The 21,565-nt window shown below is 35.0% G+C and overlaps 1 protein-coding gene across 2 annotated transcripts in view; it reads left to right on the plus strand.

The window, feature by feature from the left end:
- Positions 1-16,756, plus strand: part of LOC145678724 (uncharacterized) — a 33,481-nt gene extending 16,725 nt beyond the window's left edge. For both annotated transcript variants that reach the window (XM_081749163.1, XM_081749162.1), the window contains exons 3-5: positions 2,487-2,805; positions 4,638-5,410; positions 15,713-16,756. In XM_081749163.1, coding sequence (XP_081605289.1) covers positions 2,538-2,805; positions 4,638-5,410; positions 15,713-16,453 — 1,782 coding nt within the window. In that variant the 5' untranslated portion in view covers positions 2,487-2,537 and the 3' untranslated portion in view covers positions 16,454-16,756. The remainder of the gene's footprint in view (positions 1-2,486; positions 2,806-4,637; positions 5,411-15,712) is intronic.
- The last annotated feature ends 4,809 nt before the right edge of the window (positions 16,757-21,565 follow it).

Here is a 21,565-nt window from a genome sequence, read left to right on the forward strand (position 1 = left end):
AACTCTGCTTGATTTTCTGTAGTTCTTTTCGTTTTGTTGACGTAATGCAAGGCAAAGTATACAGAGCAGTGAGGGATTTCGAGAGAGTAGAATACTACCTTCGAGGAACCTGTTATTGTTTAGCAGCGATGGCTAACAAATTCTGCAGTATTTTTTGGGAACTCCTTGTAATAATGTATTGTAATCTCCACTCTGACTTATTGGAAGTAATAAAAATCATACAGAAATTCATTTCGAGGAAAGCACGACAGTGACATTGATATTGCATACGAAAGGCGAAAAGAAATGGTGTTTGCAGTAATTGAAGGACAAAATATCTTGTAGAACTACAAGTAGAATGTTACTTAATGTTGACGGACATGTATGATACGTCGTTGTCTATGATACAATGGTGCATGTGTTTGTTATAATGTAGTTTACAATAAATATCTTTGAAAGTTGACAAGTGCGAGAATGATGAAGTCCTGCTCACGTATTGCACTTCAAGTAGATCCAGTATATTCAACATACACACTCGTGACTTGTGCAAGCATTTACTCTGCGTCATTCCTTACATTGTACGGATTTAGAGATAAATACAAACATGTTATGGACTACTTGATTTCTTTCGCCCGAAAATTGGAATCTGTGTCTGTTAATTTGACCGTTAATATATTCAATTTATTTATTTATTTATTCATTTTTTGTACGAATGATTAATAACAATAAAGGAAGAAATGTAGTAAATATTCATCGACATCTTTTGTCTATTCACTGAAAAATATAAATGTTATTTTCTTTGTAATTTGACCTTTTCTGTCTCCCTCTTTTATTCCTTCTCATGTTCGTGTGAAACTTAAAGTTGTAATCTGCAGTAATTCGTGTAAGTATATTTTTACTTTTATTTTGTGTTACTAAAAGTTCCTGAAGCAAGTTTGTCGTTTATTGCATTATTTTCGATGCGTATACGATTGCGAAAAAAAAAACATAGTATATAGTTATATGGTAATAATTTAAAGTAAATAATAGTCAATGATGATTTCAGGGGATGGCCTGGAAGCATTTTTCAGATTGTGCCCAACTTGAGCTAGCAGTATTTTCGCAGTATGGCTTTCACCCCCACCACTGTTTATTCAGATTTCTCCCTCCTCAAAGAAGGAAATCTTCTGAAATCATCATTGATAACAGTTATATGATTAAATTTTGTTTTAGATATGTTGTATTAGTAACCTCAAATATGACGCCCTTTAGTAGGGAGTAAGGTAAATATAGTTATATTACGTGTTCGTAATGATACAAAGTCTTCTTCCAAAATCGGTCAAAATTTTTTAAAGTTCTCTCAATAGATAATTTTGTTGCGATTGTGTACTTCATATTTATGCATAGTATTAATAGCTTCATGAAAGCAGGTACCTATATATTTAATTCAGTAATAATCATTTTATTAATAGCTTGAAAATAGAGGCTTAAGTATTGGAGTACACATTACATATTTCCGTAACTTAAGAAACCATGGTGGTGCCAAAATTAAAAAAAAAATAAGCAGTTTCGCACTTCACTCTTTTTTCATTTTACTTCTTTACGTAGGTTGCAACGTTTAATAATCCGTAAAAACTCTATATTATATAAGGTAATAGGCGTTAGGTTATCATTATGTGCATACATAATTTCACCAAATGCTTGCTTATGGTAGTGTGGAATAGATTTTATGGTTCTGTCTTTCACTCTTCGGATTTGATTCTCCCGTGATGAGGCTACTTGTCACTGATGGAAACCCAAGAAGTGGTTAGTCCCACTTTGAGGAGTAGGCCATGTTTCACACAGTAATGAAAACGGACGTTAAACCCTTTCAGTCAATCAGTTAGTTAAACAATCCTTTTATGTTGGGGTAACAATTATAAACTTGAATCGGGATCAGATTATTAGTTAAGCATGTTTATTACAAGGTTTTGAAAGTAATCATGGAAATAGCCTCATAATTATTATAAAAGGTAACTATGTGAACCCGAGATAAGAGCGCAGATATATATTTGAACGTTCTTCCATTTGATGAAGTGCGAATTATTCATAGTGATAGTATAGATTTCATTGGAGTCTTCGTGCTTCAGTCTAAATTAGCTTGTTTTCCCGGTGAGCTTCATGTAATGATCTGTAAGGTAAGGTTGTCTTCAAGAGAACGATGTTACTTCAGTTGTTATTGTATGATCATGTTCGAAATACAAAATTGCGAAAGTGGGAATAAAAAGTCACTCATGTTCTTATAACTGTAGACTAGTTTAGTACTTGTAACAAAAACTAGGATTACAATTTTCGTTCAGTTTCACCTATGGATTTTTTTTTTTTTTTTTTTTTTTTTTTTTTTTAATGCTGTTGCTAGGCTAATTGTGGTGTACGGTACTGGATCTTGACTATAAATTTGCTTTGTCTGTTTCTTTTCGCAGATTAAATTAGTAATTCGATTAACCATTTTTTTTAAAAAAAAAACTTTGTATTTTTTCTATTTACAGACCCGTGAAACATGTCTGCAATCGAATCCGTGGCTCATCCTGAGCAGTACTATGCAGAATACGATGGTGAACACCTCCATAGATTCTTCTATGGAGGGTATTACGTTATTTCCAAACGACGGTCTCGCAGCGTCGAACTTGTACAACGAGAGTGTAGTAAAGGAGCGTCAGCAGATCAGTTGCATTTCCCCGAACCTTGGAGATTTGGAGGACTTTCAGGATCTGAGTTCTTACTGCAGAACACCCGATCCAATGAATATGACAACTGCAACAAACCAAGACATGACATTGGTTGAAGCGAATGAATCACGAACAACATGTAAGTTTTTGTTCACTCAATGTACTTTTAGAATGTGAAAAACATTGTGGAAACGCGTCTTAGTATACTTAAGAATTATAGATGCTGATACTTGTTGCATACTATTGATTAGTATAGGAATTGGGAAGTTCTTGATCGACGTTCTAAAAACTATACACCATTTTGTGACCTCATTTTTAGTTTTAAAGCAATGTTCGGATTAAACACAAACTATTTGCTGAGCAAAACAATATATCCACACTAAAAAAATTACATACGTGTTACAGTTTCACCATAGTGTCTGATGGAGCCAAAGTGTTAGTTGGCGAAACTGTCACACGTATATAGTATTTTAAATGTAAATATATTGTTTTCACCAGTAAATAGATTTTTTGTGTTTAATTATATACAGAGCAAAGCTTTTACTTACGGAAAATATTACAGTGTTCTGAGTTTTGAGTTAAATTAAAAAATAAATTTGAAAGCAACATGTTATGTTGACTCTTATTTTTAGAAAAGGGTAGGTCAATCTAATTCTGTCCTACATTTTCAGTTAAATGTATTGTGACAAGTGTTGTACGTATTTATATGCGTATAATACTGTTTCTTAAATTTTGATTTTTGCATCGCAAATTGCGAAATGAATTGTTTGCTTACGCAATTGTTAAATTCTGTCTCGCATTTTCGGCAGTATTGTGGGTAGGAATAATAAATTTACATTTTTTGTATATCACAATAATGATAATGAAAAGCAACGCAAAGAAAAAAAAACTATTGTCAGTTTTTATTTTAATAAGTGCTAACTTTGTCCTGTAGTTGTGTAAGCTGATAGCTAGTTTTGAATGCGTCTATATCTAGTTTAGTATTAAGTGCTGAATCCGTAACGCCTTCACGAGATTGAAAATTGGAATTCTGCAGCCTATGAAGTGAACTTCCATTTTTGTCATAATTTTAAACAAATTTTCATTTCGTAATTGTAGTGTAGGTAAATGTGGCTCCGATTCAGCTCATTTTCTCATTTTTCTAAAATTCTAAACCAAACACTACTTTTTTCTGCCCATTTTCAAATGGAAAGCAAGAGGGCTGAGCGAAAAGAATTCTTCCAGGTCAATGCTATGTAACACCTAGATGCGTTCTTTATGAACTCCTTACAAGAGTTTGAAACAATTATGAAAAGATATGACAGAAAATAGGGTATAGATAAAGTGCCTTGTTTGCGAAATGTAAGGTGAAGTTTTGCATCTCGAAATCTCGTTAAGGCGTTGTATGTCCAGATGCAGTATTATGTGTTAAGTACACAAAGTATCTTCGTTGTCTATTTTATAACCAGTCATTAGTAATATGGTATTTATCTCAATAGGGCTTTTGAGCGACGGATATTTAGTACTTGCACGTTTACCAATATATGTAATATCAAAACAGAACCGATGTTGAAGGATGCAATAGCTTATTAGATGAGGAACCCCTGGTGGGGAAAGCATATACTTGCTTTTTTATATTATATGTAGACCTTTAAATTTGTAAATCGTGACCCAGGAAATCTGGAAACTTAAGGAAAATTCGTGCTCACCTAATAAGTGAGAACTCGGATACAGCACTTTCTTGCATTATTGTGTTGTAAGGTTAGTGGTGTACATTAGAACTTCTTTATGCCTACTGCTTCGAAATTAAATAATTTGTTATTGTTCGGTATATTCAGCGTGTAAGACTATATGGAAGTATCTATGAGCTAGGGCACGTGATTACATATTGAATAGTTGAAAATTATTGCTTTATCTATAAAGTCGTAAATTAATTTATTGATAGTTTTGTTTTCTTGTAGGTTCTAATGACTTTTAATTTGTTTATTTCAGTTCCTGATGTGAGGAATTCATTATCTTTTGACATGGGTAACGTCGATGATAATCGGCTTTCTGTATGGGGGTCGCCATATCCTTTAGACGTCGATGCAGAGTCTCCTCTGAAGGATCTTGATGAAAATGAGAAAGTCGATCCTGATACTGATTCTGTAAATGTAAATACATCAGAGATGATTGATCAAATGAATATAATCGGTGATGGTTATGCTATACATCCACAATTAAATGAATCTAGTGTACATAATGTTGCTACGAGTGACTTCGGTAATATGAATATAAGTAACGGCAATGAAATAGGTCTACAAGCAGTGAGTGAAACAAACATTGTTCCTGGTACAACTGAGACAAATGTTCTACAGAATGTGGCGTTGGTTCCCTCGACAGATGAAAGAAAGGCCACAAAAATTATTCTGATAGTTATTCAGCCTCAAGAAAATCTTACTGCTGCAACTACTACTACAGCAGCTGCAGCAGACACTTCTATTAACAATATTCAAGCTATAAGCAATAATGTAACAAAAGTATATGAAAGTACAACAACAGTACCTGAAGTCATGGCGCCCAGTACTTCAAACTTGCCCAGTGCACAAGAGTCGACTATGGAAATTACTCCAGTACCAAACATGGAACAGCACAAGAAGAAGCAGCCAGACATGAAGCTGATTGTTGATAGATATATCGACCCAAGCATTAGTCTTAACACTCCCGATGTCGAGAGGGAATTGTTTAATCCTTCATGCTCTTTCGAACTACTAAAATACGTAAATGTAAGTACTTAATTTTTATAACTAACTTCATTTTAAAAGGCTTAACGATTGTATTTGTTTCTGTGCGTAGAAGGAAAATGTGTGGGGGAGGGGGGGGGGTGAAAAGTAGGGTTGCCACCGTTCCAAAGCACAATGTCGGACACTTCATGTGGGAATATATGTATGTATGAGCGTCTCTTTCCGTAATAATGTAATATAAATCCTTCAATAGCGAAGCATAGATATCCAATTGATAAATGAAAACTGATAGCTGTTTAGTGACACTTGTAAATGATATAGAGCCTATAACGGGTGTCTACTGGTCATGAAAGTCATGAAAAAGTCATATATTTTGCTTAGTGGTCATGAAAGCCATGAAAAAGTCCTTTATTTACCCAACTGGTCATGAAAATCTGAAATCTCAGAGTATATTTTTATACTTCTGTACCTCATACTGCATGTACTGAAACAGTTGTATCAGGTCAGTAATTGTGAGAATTTCCCCCACCAGTTAGTGCTGGCTAACTAGTACTTTACTGTCTTCCTAGCTGCTCCCCATTTCATCTTCTAGTCTCTGTAATATAGTAACAACTTTTTACTGTCCAACTTTCTGATCTGCTATTTCTTTAGTTCTAAGAAATGTAAATTGTGTATTTTTGGGCCTTTAGACTTATGCAAATAATATTATTCGTTTGAGTTTGCAAATTTTAAATTTGATGATCTATTTTTTTTAAAACGAATTTCTTTTATAATTTGTTTTGTCTTTCGGCAGTTCTCTGAGTGCTTAATTTCAGACAAATTTGTGCTAGATGGATAATTATACTCAGAATTAAAACTTCAAATACAGTATAGAGTGATTCACTGGTAAGAGCAGGCCCGTATTTAGGTAAGTTCTATTCTGTGCTCGAGCACAAGGTGGCAGAATTTTAGATTCTTTAAGATTCACAATAAGTGATATTTAAGAACCGCAATTAAAAATTTGTTTACTGCCTTTTAAATTGCTCTTGCATTTTAAAATTAGTTGTCAGCTAATCGACATTATGTACATTAGACAAATAAGAACATAATGTGATCTTCATCTTAACCGATGCACCACTAATGGTAGGGGTTTATTATTATTAATGGTAAATTTTTATCGCCATGGTCATGAAAATTTGAACAAAAAGGTCATGAAAAGTCATGAAAAAGTCATGAATTTACTTTCTGGTATTCCAGTAGACACCCTGTATAAAATATAATAAAAATGTTGCCATTTTAAATGAAAGTAGCGTATATAACTATAGGCTTACATGTTACGTGCCTAAGTACATGAAAACTAAAGATAAATAGGAATAGTTAACTATTCCAATACTTTAAATATTATTTTTATTGTAAAGAATACAGTTTATTGCTTCAGGTGCTGCCACTCACATTTAAATGTATATCTCTACTTTTTGCCGCTTTGAGAAGTCGATCTTCACCAGTTACTGAGCTTAGACTTTCTGTTGTCAGGGTTACTTCCTGCCGCTACTGTGAGGTTTCCTCTTATTTTGAAGACTCTGTGAAGTGGAATCTTAAGTTCCGAAATCAATAATATTAATTACTAACTTCATCAATAAATATGAAAGTCGGGTCATATTGAAGCCACGTCGGAATATGGGACATTATCTTCACAATTGGGGCGGGTGGCAACCCTAAGAGTGAGTGGTGCTTAAATAATTACTGGGATAATACAATATGAAGAAACTAGGATGTTAGGAATACATGTCCTCTCTGTATAGACTTCCAAATGTAATACTATAAAGTTGTGGTCAATAATTATCAGCGTAGTACTAATTACATTCACTGTTTTCAAATCCATGTAGTGTGTATAGCTAACGGTTTAGTGTATTGATGCTGTAGTCTGATATCTCCAAAATTTTCAGTTTTGTTCCTTTCACAAAATTTGTAAGTCGTTGAGTGAACATCACCCCCGGTGCTTGGGGTCCCTGGTTCGATCCCAGCTCGCGCCGTGTGGACTTTGTGGTGGACAAACATCGTGCTCGTGGGTTTTCTCGGGGTTCTCCCGTTTCCTCCCACTGTCTTCATTCCACCATTTCACTCATCTCTCATCATCACAGTCTCCTTTAGCCTAACCGGCATAACCGCGGGACGTAAAACTTAAAGATTTCATTTCATTTTTCGTTGAGTGAACATCTGATATACGTTCTTTTATATTTTCTTTCCTATTTTTCCATGTTTTGTATTTGTTGTTTTTCTTCGTGTTGTAGTTGTACTAGCCAATGATTCAGTGTTGAAGCTCTTAACTTGTGGTAAGATCTGTGGTTCTGTTTCTAGGCACGTAGGCGTGTGGTGGACATTATCGTGTTTATAAATATCTCATTTCCTCATACTGTCTTTACTTCACCAATTTGTTCATAGTTATTGACTTAAGATATCTTCAAACTACAAAGCATAGTTTGTAGGATGTCAAACCATGACAGATCGAACACAACCACCAACGGAAAAAAAAGAAGTTCTCAGTGATACTGGTTGTAGTATGCGTAGTGGTTACTCATTAAAGGTGTGTGTTAAGTCATTGCTATATTAAAATAAAACTCTGTGTAATAAAAACCAGGAGTTCAAAGATTAGTGGGTCGAGAATCAAACCGGTGTGCCCATTTAGCATGTATATCATATTTCTTAATTCTACTAGAATACGTATTCAATAATACACAGTAGCTTGTCCAAACACAACAGTTGTGTACAACTCTTGCACTCTGACTGGCCTACCTCAAGAGTTAAAACATTTAGCTAGTCAGGAATCAGACTGGGTAGCGTGGTTAACGCACAGGCAAGTAAATCTGAGATACAGGTTCGATTCACGATTAAGCATTTTTCACTGAATTTGATCAAAATTTGCATCTACAGAAGGTATTGTGTGAGAAAAAGAAGGCATTCCTTAATCTTTTCTTTCTTTCTTCATATATAAGGACGCAGTTTTACCTTAATTGTTCTTAGTTCTAATTCGACCTCGCATCTGACATTCGCACTTAATACCTGGATCTATACTTCGTAGAGACAATCCACCATTGTGTGTGGAGACAAAGTATTTAACATTTGCTTATGAATTGCCTAGTGTTTATGCTTAACTCATTTCTCACTCCTCCCTTTTATCACTTGTCTGTTGTCTTAATCTGCGTTGTTAGTTTTCAGTTTAAATGACAGTCTTGACATGTATTTGACTTATCTTATTAATTTAGACCTTTCTTTACCCGTGCCGCGTAGCTTCGATTAAAAATTAGTATCTCACTATGTTTAAAGATTAGTATTTCACTGTTACCAATTTTACCCTTTTGTGCTTTTGTTACTGTATTTTGTATTTTTTCTGTATATTATCCTTCGTACCAGAGTCTTTACTGAATTCTAAACACTGATGTCAGCAAAAAGACCTTTGTAGTATAACGCACCCAATCCCAATCTCTTAACTCGTATTCTTGATTGCTGTTTTAACCTTTATACATGTGATTTGCTATATTTATGATCCCGGTTAATTTTTGTGGATGCAGTCCCTTTGGATAAAAGCGTGTAGTTTTTCACATTCCATTGTGAGCATTAATTTCTCACACTGTCTATAATTGAACCTTAAGTAAATTATAAGAATACTACAAATGTTGCTGTGCCATGTAAATACAATGTGATTTGCGTAATGTATCTCTTAGTACGTGATTCATATTCGATCACTACGTGGGTACATCGTGTTGATATAGTTTTAAATCAATTAAAACTTTTCTTTTATAATGATGGGCAAATGTTTCATGTGGCCCGCGAATAAAAGTGTAGTTATTTTTTCCCTCCCTTTATATAACAGTAAGAGTGTAGCTGACTCTGCCTGAATATACTCTCATAATATACTTGAATGAAAGTCGACTTGTAACTGTGAAAAATCTTTTCCTTAACATTTGCAATCCTAACATCGAGTAAGATTCGGAATAACTTATTAATGCAAACGGACGAGGTACGAGTCCAGCTCGGTAATATTGTAGCAGTTCCACCAACAGTACGAATAAAGTATTCATCTTAAAAAGAACGTTTAAAGATTTATTTGCCATATATTTCGCATGCGTGCCATTTTTATGCTATCTGATACACATCTTTTAAAGTGCGCTAAATAGTGAGAAAGTTGGAATTTGCTGTACAAACTCCGGGAGCGAAAGTGTTAAGCCATTTCTGAAAGAGAAGGCCGTTAGCACGGGGCCGATTTTTAGAATTACTTCCAAGTCTTTTTAGTTCAGGCCCAAATTGGCTTAAACATACGAAACATGAAACGGGATGCGCAGAATAGAATTCAGATTCAAATAATGTATGAGTTAGGCACATTCAGTGAACCGTGGTCTTTCAAGGGAGAAGAAGAAACTAGAAAATTACTCCAGTATGGTTCCTATTTTGTCCTGACCCGCAGTGCATTACCAATTCACTATCACTGGTATAAAGAACAATGTCTGTCTTACGATGAGAAGCAGAGTAAATTTGAGCGTTTTTACCCCGTGCGCTTACCTATCGTAATTGATAACTATGTAACGTATAGTGTTGGTCATTTGTTCAACAATATTAGTTGTAAGCAAAACGCACACAAACGGTATACGAGGGAAGTTCAATAATTATTGTCCCCGGCATATTTAAAATACTTGAGCTGGGATGGCTGATGAGGGATACTGTTGCCTAATGTCTTAAATACCTATATGCTAAATTTCAGAACCATAGCTGCTATATTAATATTCTTTTTGTCGTTTCAGGTGTGAGAGGCGGCACCTAGCTTGAAAAATGGAGAAAACCGAACAAACGAGCTGTCATCAAGTACCTCCAGAAAAAGGGGTTAAGCCCAAAGGAGATTCATGAGGGCATGATCAGTGTGTTCGGTGATGGGGCTCCTTCCTACCAGGTGGTATAAAACTGGTGGCGCGACTTCCGTTGCGGCAGGAAAAGCTGTCAAAAGGCCCCTGGTGCTGGTCCTCCAACAACAGCATGCATCCCGGAAAACATTGATGCTGTGCATGATACAATTATAGCAGACAGAGAATCACGGTGCAACAGTTAGCAGACATCATGCACATCTCTGTAGGCTCAGTGGAAACCATTGTGCGTGAACACTTGGAATTCAGAAAGGTGGCAGCGCGATGGGTACCCAAAATGTTATCTCGTGAACATTAGAAAGACAGTTCGATGTACAAGGTCTGGTTTGGAGGTTATGGGGGCAGACCTGAAACAGTTCTATGATAGATTTGTGACAGTGGATGAGACGTGGCTCCACCACTATGATCCCGAGTCCAAACGACAGAGCATGGAGTGGCGGCACAGCAGTTCACCTCTCCCACGCAAGTTCAAGATTCAAACATTAGCACGCAAGGTTATGGCCACAATTTTTTGGGATGCGAAGGGTGTGCTCCTTATTGACTACCTGGAGGTTGGACACACTATCACGAGGGCCTATTATGCAGCCCTAATCTCTTAAGTTACGCGAAGCAATCAAGGAAAAACGACTCGGGATGTTGCAGCGAAAAATGCTGTTCCACCAAGATAATGCTCCAGTCCACAAAAGCCATCTTACTGGTGCCGCAATCCATGCTTCTGGTTTTTAGTGTTGGAAAATCCTCCCTACTCATCCGACCTCGCCCCTAGTGACGTTCATTTGTTCCCAAAGTTGAAGGAGCACCTCAAGAGGAAGAAGTTTCACTCAAATGCAGCTGTTACTGAAGCTGTGGAGGAATGGTTCACGGCTCAGCCAGAGACTTTCTTTGAAGCTGGCATAGTGGCTTTACAGCATAGGTGGAAGAAGTGCATTACTGTGAAAGGAGACTTTTTGGAAAAATAATACTCCTTATAGATCAGTTACAATAATTATGGAATCACCCTCGTATCTCTTTTGGCAAAGTGTATAAATAAATTCTACTCTCCATTATCTTAATATCTTATATTGACATGGGTGACCATAATTTCACTTGTATAGAAGTGGAATACCTTATGGAATAAACTTAGTGTAGAGAAAATTGACTGTAAGACGATACAACAAAATTAAAATGTGAATCAAAACCATGTTTATTGTATAGGAAACATAATACAGCAAAATTCATAGCGAAGATTATATTATAGTATCAGTTACGATATTTTACAGTAGCAAAATATTTTTTTTAAAATCGGATCAATATCTCGCATTCGTACAACGGGACAATCCCGATTAATCGGGACGTAAAGTCCTGATATTGACGTTAGAAAATTTTGCCGAGTCAGGTTTGTTACACTGATGTGGGGGATGGAAACCCGTTTTCAACGTGATGACGCATTGTTGTGCAATCGTATGACACACGTTATCATTGTGTATAGTTCAGTACTACAAGTCAGTTCTTGTTGAGCTGTAAAGTTAGTTGACAGTTAACTGTTTAGTACGCGAAACGTATGGACATTGTGCGTATTTTGTACAATTTGTCGGATTTTCACAATAGTCTGTCGTGTCCGACATTCATCAGTAATAATGTAAGTAATATATTTATTTATTTTTTAACCGATTGGGTAACAAATTTATAGTGATATCATATCACATGTACTTAATAGGTAATCATTTTTGTTTAGCTTTAATGTCTTATTACATTTTTACGGCGTGCTATTTGAAATTAAGTCCAGTGCGACATAATAATATATGTGTGTGTGTTCACGGGTAAATCGCGTTTTTTAGTGTTACTTAAATATGAATTCATCAGGTTGTTTACCAATAACATTACACCCGTAATGATACTTGATGGCGGAGATCAGTGGATATAGCAATGACACTTAAATACATTGAATGTAATGAATAGAAATATTGCTGGATATCACGTCTTCGTTTTTATTCAATTATTATTATTATTATTATTATTATTATTATTATTATTCTTCTTCTTCTTCTTATTATTATTATTATTATTATTATTATTATTATTATTATTATTATTATTATTATTATTATTATTATTATTATTATTATTATTATTATTATATGACATTACTTTCATTACATGTACATCTATTTTATTGAGGTGTTCTCCCTGGAATCTTCGCGTTTTAGTATTGAATACATCATTAGTGGGACTAGAAAGTTTAGAATGTGATGTCGCGTACTGGAACGATTGAATTTTTAATGGCTCAGATGAGGTTCATTTGTAAATTCAACGATTCGGTAAAGAATAGACTGTTAGAATAACAGTTCTCTTTGGAAGTCAGTACATATATAGTTTTCCCGTATGTACTCCTATGTAAACTTGCGTCATGTATGACATGAATTTTTTTTTTTTTTTTTGTAAACATTTCACTATTAGTTAATAGTCTTAAATGTGTACGCAAATGTAGTCGTTTGAAGAAATATCTGTAAAATTTTGTTTTTTCACTTTTTAGTGGTTAAAGTGACTTAACAAGAGTGTAGCGAAAAGTATCGTGAAAATATGCAATAATCATAAGATGAAATTATTCCAGAAAATTTTGAATCCTTTTCAAACTAGCTCCTAATTTTGTGCTACGTATTTTTTTTACCGAAAATATATTTCGGAAGTCGCTAATATGTTGGTAGTGGTTGACAGTTAAAAGTAAACACGTTATGTTAATAGATCTGTTGCATTAAACGCTTTTGCGATCTTAAGGGGCGGATGTTCGTAACAGTTTTGCATTGTATATCTTAGAAGTTCATGCGATATAGATTCATTACGTACTTTGAGACACAATGAGATTCAGGAGAGAAATATCCTTTCTGGGCTCAACAACGGAAAGCGTGCGCGATAATCACGAAGTAATAGTAATGAGATATAAAAACTTAAACGTTAGTCCGTATTTGTATTTAGCGTGTGTGGTTATTGATATCTAATGGTATTGCATTTTGTGTTAGTGTAGAGAATTGTCGAGCAAATTGGTAGACTTATACGATATTAAATTATTTTGTTATTGTTAAAAACGAATAATATATTAGTATCACTGGGTATTGATGATATGCATGAAATAAGTGTATTAATACATATGTTCCTCGATTGTGCTTTTGAGACTGAGAGTTAATAATGATAATGAACGATATGGTGGAATGAGGGGAAAAACGAGGGAACTCCGAGGAAACCCACACATCCCCACGATTTAAGCAAGGATTCCACGCACTAGAATTGAGCGCTCTACCATTGAGCCACCGCGGCTCCACCTTACATCCGTGTAGTAAATTCCAATACATACTTATTTAAGGCCTTTCACATCTTCCTTAGTAAAACATTTTTGGCTGAGTTGCTAAACGTATGTATATTAAAGATTTTTCATTTCCAACTCAGCCGGAAACGTTAAATCGAGGAAGGAAGCTGGACAGACCATGAAACAGTATGCGTTATAATTTGTTTGAAAATGTAAAGATTTTATTTTTGTAAATATTAAATATACACCCTATAATATGCATCAATAAATAAACGTATTGAAGTTCCATCAAAGGTTTAGATGTTTTTTAATACACATGAAAATTTAGTAAATTTATTTGAATGATTAAGAATGTTTATTCAAATTTGTTGTATGAGTGAGAATCTTCGAAATTTATCCCTAGATCTCGTTGGTCAGCACTATACACCACAGTAGTCAATGAAATTAGCTTGTATCTTGAATCGACTTATTCGTCTAGAATTATTTATTCATATCTGTTGTTAATAAAAGCCATATATAATACGAAAGTAAAGTTTACCTCACTGTTCTGTGCTTTAATAGTATAATTTTTACTGTTTTCACTAATATCTTACAGCATTGTATGTATTTGTTTGTATTTATTTCATAATTTGTTGGTCTGCATTAAATTTTTCCAAAATTACATATACAAACTTGTACGGATAATTTCTTAAACCAAATGGAATAGAAGACGCTCGATAAACGTAGGCGTATTACGGATCTATAGGCGACGAAAAGTTGCGCGGCAAAGTGTACTGTAAACAATATCGCGGAGAATACGAAGTGAACATACGTCCGTACCACTTTTCACGAAGATCATTGATGTTTTGATTAAACACAAATTTTCGCACTCAGGTCGAAGGTGAATACGTACGGAGGACCGTGCGATTTGCAGAAGATCGAAAAACTAAGGATGGTAAAATAATAATCAAATCGTCCGTAAGATACAGTGCATAACACACTAATTATAACAACCAACAAGTAAAGGATGCTAAGAAAGTTATCCTGAACTACGTGGGTTGCAGACAAGTGCTAGGGGGATAGTAGTTATTATGAGGTGCTAGAATTAATTTTTGGCGGTGATTACGACTTTTCGGTAATTAGATTCTCAACCGATACACCACTGAAAATAGTCTACAGTTTCTAGCTATCTGTTCCATTTTGATGTAATATGTCTATGAAAATATATTTTAATCGTTCATTAGTATCTGTGTTGTCAAAAATACAAGATAGTATAATCAGTATCTGTTCTTCTTGAACGATCTCTTTGATAATAGCTACATTGCTGTGTGCAGTAGGTAGTTTTTTTTTTTTGTTTTTTTTTTTTTGTTTGTTTCTTCCTCCAAGACTTAAGAAGTCGGGAAGTACATTTACGGATGTAGGAAAGTTTTAAACCACAATATTGATTACCTTGATTTCAAATCTCTACTCATCCAAATAGAGGAGGAAAAGAAAATACGTTGGATATAGCGTTGTAATTGTATAAACAAGTGATGTTTTTTAAAAGTTTTTAACTTATTTTTATTAGTGATGCATATTCAATTGGAAAATTATTATTTTAAATCTTTGAAATTTTGAATAAACTCTTATGAAAATTTGATTCATTTTTTCAAATTTCAATAATATGAAATACGTTTTATGAGCGATAGATTCGTTGAGTATGAAGGCTACGTATTTCCCTTACTTTAACAGGTTAACTGCCACGTGAGACCACGTTGGTCTTACATAAAATATTTCCTTACGGCCTTGTGGTGCCAGGTTGGTCTCGCACAACCTCTTGTTAGCTTATGGCCTGTAGTCACTGAACAAGAGGTTGTGTGAGACCAAATTGGCACCACAAGACCATAAGGAAATATTTTACGTGAGACCAACGTGGTCTCACGTGGCACTTAACCTGTTAAACATCCTGTGAAAATATACTTATTTTAAAATTCAAAGAGGAATTAATTTTTCTAGTTGCTTGAATTGTTTGATGGTTTGAGATTTTTTCTGTGAAGGAATTTTTGATGTGGGTTTACTATGTCTGTCAGTTTAGAAATTTAGTTGGTTAAATAAGATGAGAAATAAAGTACCTTGTTCAGCTGAATATTTTATCAGCATTTCTGTGTATTACAAGTACATAGTAACATTTCTTTTTCTTTTTTTTATTAACAGGGAGACGCACCTAACTTCCCTATGAACCTTCCTGGAAATTCCAGCGGATATGAAATTGGTGATGTGACTGCTACTGCACCTCCATCTTCATCTTCATCTTCATCTGCATCTATATCTACATCTATAGCTACAGCAATAGAGGAACCAAAATGTATAATCGTGGAAGACAGTATCGTTTCACCTTCATGCAAAGATGAAATCGATAATACCGTTTCAACTTCATTCAATAGTGAAATTGATAGTTCCATGTCGACTTCGACCAAAAGTGAAACTGAAATAAGCAGTACAATTTTCGACCCGGCATTTTCAAATTTTGAAGGACAGGAAGTAGTGTACGAAGTGAGTGTGTTGGACAGTGGGGAAAGTGTGGATAGTGTGGAATCAAAGAAGCAGAGAGTATCTAGGAGAGCGCCTAAAAGAAAGTCTTCAACTAAAGTGGAGACTTTATCAGTTAAGAAACAATGTTTACCATCTCCTTCACCTTCAAGTATGAGTGACAGTGACGGTGGACAAGATGATGGCAAGAAATACCGAGAACTGAGAAATCGTAATAATGAAGCGTCAAGGAGATCTCGACAGAATAGGAAGCAACGTGAACGTGAAATGCAGGAGAAAGCCAAAGAATTAGAATTGGAAAATGAAAAGTTAAGGGTACGAGAGAAAGAATTGCAGAATTTAGTAGACCGTTTAAGAGAAGCTGTAATTAAAGGGTTTGCCTCAGCAGGCAAAAAATCACAATAACTCAGTATTTAATGAAATTGACATGTGTATCCTGACTGTGGCAAGTGTTAATTGATATATTTAAGTATTATATTTCATTTTATGATTTTATTTACTTTTGTATCAATTATTTGTATACTGTTTTAGCAGTTTGTATTTATGTATTCAGTAATGTTATGAAAGGTTTACAAATTGTCGACGTGGATGGCACAAGTATAATATGAATTATTAGACCAGTGATTGTTGTAAGATGATGTTAGTTATGACAGTTGCATGTAATGTGACAAATTTACAAGATTAAATTTTAAATGCATGTGAATTAAATGGGTTTCCTTGTTCAATACCTAAGTTAACAGCAACAGAAATTTTGTCACGTTTGTAAAAATATTCTTGAAGAGTTCGATAGTACATGGATAGTTCATTTACTGAGCACTGTTACCTAGAATGGTCGATAAGTAACTACATCAAATACAAAACTCGTCTTATCCGAAATTAACATGGTGTTATTTGTACATTTTACTGATACGTTTAAATTGATGAAAGCTTCCGAATACAACGCTTTTACCAGGTTGTTCGAAGACACTGTTTACCACAATACCCGTTAAATGTGTTTGCATTGTAAGGTCTTTTCCTGAAAGATAGGAAAAAAATGTATAAGGCGTTTTCCATTAGATGGACTTTTAAGAAATCATTGAAAATATTTGATAGAAAGATATGGCTACAAACGGGATAGAATTGATATTCCTGAATTTTATTTATGGAGACAGTAGCTTTAAAAAAAAAAAAAAAAAAATCATTATCTTAAGAATTGGAAGTTGGGTAAGAAGCATTTTACCTTACGTGGATGGAAACAGATTAAAGGAGCGTTGGATAAGTTGTCAAGAGTATTTGTTCATGACTATGAGAATATGAACAACTTGGAGAAGAGTAACCTAAAAAAAAGAACGTGTCTGTACGAACCCTGTATGGTGGGTTTTATTATATACAGGGCTGGTATAAATCATTCATTTTGAAAAATGCTATATTTTCAAAAGTATTACACGCACACATGAAAGATACTGTACATGAAAAGAACTACAAACTCACAAAGTTTATACGCCCTCTACAAATGTGCCTCTTTGGTGACACGACACACACCCAGACGATACTCGAAGACTTTTCTTGCTTTCCCTTCATTTTAGACAGGCACTAACTTTTTACTGCCACATCCGATCGGAAAGATAATAGATTCGTGCTGCCACACAATACAAATTTGGTGAGTTTGTGGTTCTGTTCATATATCTTTCATGTGCGTGTGTGTAATACTTTTGAAAATACAGCCTTTTCAGAATTAATGAATCATTTATGCTAACCTTGTATATGGAGGCAATATTTCGCGTAACATATGCCGAAATGAAATGTTAGAAATCTTTCTTTTCTAGATGGGTATGCAAGTACATTACCTAGAACTTCGATTGAGGTGTGAAAGCTTAACAAGACACTCAAAACTAGAAATACAAAATATAAATTCAGTTGATTTATATTTTTACATTCTGCTATGATGTAGAAGCTTAAAAAGAATTCAGAGTTAAAAAAAAAAAAAAAAAAATCCGTTTGTTATAGTTGAATGTCAATTTTGAGCATCAGAATTACTAGATGTGAATTCCGAACCATCTGCCCACAGGATTGCACCCAAACCTCTCGGATGGAAGGTACGACAGCTAGCCCTATAGCTACGAAAGAGCTGTCACAGTATCTTGATGGCTTAAAGGGTTCACTGGTAGACTATTTCCATCATCCAATTATTTTCAAATACTTCGATAAAATTACAGTTATTTGATTGAGTGATGTTTCGGACTTAATGCCTCCTTTCAGTATCAAAGCTTTCTGAGAGGTTCAAATGGGATTACTACGTTGGTTTACGTCCGAGGTAAGTACACTCTCAAGGAAACAAAGCCGGAGCAGGAGTCACTTGGATAAGCATACGATTACCTCGAAGACGAAGGTGATTAATTTTTGATCGGAAAAAAATAATATTCCTTTTCTCTTTAGGGTGTGTGTGTGTGTGTGTGTGTGTGTGTGTGTGTGTGAGTGAGTGTGAGTGAGAGAGACCTTTTCGCATATTTTTTTTTTTCTTTGAATGAAGGAAATGCTACAGATATTCAATGTTAGCTCTTCAGTATAGTTAACATTACTTCACGAAGTGCGAAAAATTCCAGACGTAAGAACAATACGTAAACTATGAATACCAAAACAAAGCTAAGATACTTAATTAGAGTATTTAATCGGCGTATTTATCAGTATTAGCAATGATCATTAAATCTTCCCGACACTACGAAGGTAAGTATGAGTCTTACAAAATTACTCCAGTAGAACTCGGATAATCTTTTTTCAAGAGGGCACAATACTATACCTAATTTCCAGTAGCCTGTTTGACATGACATCTTTGAGTTTTGTGTCCACGGTTATGCCGGTTAGGCTAAAGGAGACGGTGATGATGAGTAATGAATGAAATGGTGGAATGAAGAAAATGGGAAGAAACGGGAGAACCCCGAGAAAACCCACGCACACGGTGTTTGTCCACCACAAAGTCCACTTGGCGGGGGCTGGGATCGAAGCCGGGGCCCCAAACACCAGAGGTGAACGCTCTACCACTGAGCCACCGCGACCCCAGTAGCCTGTTTCTCAAAGATACTAGTCTCATAATATGTATTATACAAATCATAAAATATCATGAAGCAGAGACACTAGAATAATAATAAAAGCTAATGCTGATATCTTTATGATGATTTTATGACACTTGCAATTGTAAAATGTAAGATTTTAAAGTTTTACACTAGTAATACAAGCAGGGGTAAAAGTGAGGGGGAACGTGGGGAGATGTAGTCCCCCACCTCCAAAAAATAAGTACGGTGTCCCCCAGTTCTTAAAAAAAAAAAAAAAACAAAGGGCAAAGATGGGCAAGTGGGTCGGCGTGACGTTATACCGCTATGTACCGTCCCTCTACCTTTTCAGATTCACTTTCATCCCTGATTACAAGACTAGTAGTTTGGAGAAACAGGTCCAGGTTAGCAACGATTTTGTTGCGCTGATAATAATGTATATACTAGTTAAGCTATAATAATATAAATTACTGATTTAAAAAGTTCTTTTATTAAAAAAAAAAAAAAAAAAAACACGAAATCAAAGTAGTTTTGGTTTATTCACCTAAACTTCGGAAGCACGTACTTAACATCATAAGTGTATAATTATGTAGTACGAGTCGAAGTGCGAAATAAGCATTTTTCTCCCCCCAAAAAGTCAATTTTCGGTGTGTTACTCCAAATGCAAATTGCGTCATATGGATTTTTTTTATTTATTTTTTTTTTTATGGTTAGCCATAGTTTTCAAGAAGCTGAAGAAATCCATGAGCGTCTTTAGATGGGAACATTTATTCGCACTAGTAACACAAAAATAACTCGCGTCTTTGGACGGGTTAAGGTACAAACTACATATTTTGTAGCGTTTTAAGACTGGTTACCCACATAAGGGGTTAATACGATGCTAAAATTTAAAATTTTGTAACCTTGTAAAACAGTCGTCAGTAAGGTGGAAAGCAAAATCTGAAGGAAGTTTGAGTGAAATTAAAAATATACTTTGTGGTGGCCAGGTCTTAACATACTACGTAACGTTAAGAAAGTTGATCCCACTCTACAAAGCTTAAGTGTAAAGTGAAAATACAGTAGATCTAAGTGTGGGATTTCACCCTTCCAAAATTAAAAATACTCTTAAATACTTACCTACGTAAGTTAGGCTGGTTTCATTTCCAACACAGCTGCCACTTGATAGTCGAATTGGAACAGCTAAACATCGTTCAGAGCGAATGTCTTCCGAACAGTTTAAATTTCCATATTTCACAAGACATCAGCACACACTATGCCATTTATTAAAATCTGAATTTGCACTATCTCTCGATTAGCACCATTATTTTTGTTGAAATTTGCGTGAAGAATTCCCACCACTATCTTGAAACGATAAAAGTAATCGCACTTTTAAATAAATTCATTGTGCAATACCGATTTTTCAAAGTTCGTCCATATCACTGGTGTCCCGCATTGAAACTGTCAGACCGAGCTTTCACAACAACGACTTTAAAGTTACCAAGTGTGAACTGGTGCAACTTGGCGCAACAAATTAATTGTTAAATCTTTTGTTTCATAATAAGAATGCAATTATTTGATCGTATGACTAAAGTACAAAGTAGGATGATGATTGCTCAGAAAGCAACGGGAGTGTGCTAGTCTTTTAAGTGGGAAGTCTGAATTTCCACTTATTTTTGATTAGTCACGCTATAGGTATGTACGCAGGGGTTTATTTTTGGAGGGATCCCATACTTTTTACGGGGTTCAAATTCAATGAGGATAACTTGTATTTAAGTTCCGAAATCTCAGGACCCACCCCTTGCGTACGTCCCTCCCGTGTCAGCTAAATGCATGATAGGTGTTTTGAATGAAAGCTAGATCATCTTTGTTATTCGCATATCAGCTCAGACAAATTCTTTTAATACTTGCTATGACTTAGTGGTAGTGCGGTCACCTGTGGTGCGTGGGGTCCTTGATTCGATTTCAGGTTGTGCGAAGTAAACTTTATGGCGTACAAACTATATGCGTGAGTTTTCTCGGGGATTCTTCCGTTTTCTCACAGTTTCTTTATTCCATCATTTGTTCATTATGATCTTAACCCTTTTCTTTAGCGCAGGAACCTTTTCGTTTATGCTTGATATATAAAGGTGAGACAAATAGTAATCTGTAAGAGTTGTACAAAATTATATAGTCATGAATGTAATAGTTTATGCGTAGATTTTGAGAAAATATATTTTTGTAAACCTAAAACTTGATGCTGTACGTTGAATACCATTACTTATTAAGATGAAACATGGCCTAACCTTCTTCAAATGCTTAATTATGGCACTAGCAACACAACAGTACGTACGATTACTGAAAAAAATCAGTTTAACGTCCCACGATTATGTTCAGTGAACTAAAGGAGACAGGTGGTTATGGGAAGTGAAAGGTGATTTAAGAATAGGAATGTGAATAATTGGTGGAATAATAATGTAGGAGAAAACGGGAGTACCCGAGAAAACCCACAAACACGATGCTGTCTACCATAAAC

The sequence above is a fragment of the Thermobia domestica genome, chromosome 2 (genome assembly GCF_964235325.1).
Source record: "Thermobia domestica chromosome 2, izTheDome1.hap1.1, whole genome shotgun sequence".
NCBI classification, from domain to species: Eukaryota; Metazoa; Arthropoda; class Insecta; order Zygentoma; family Lepismatidae; genus Thermobia; species Thermobia domestica.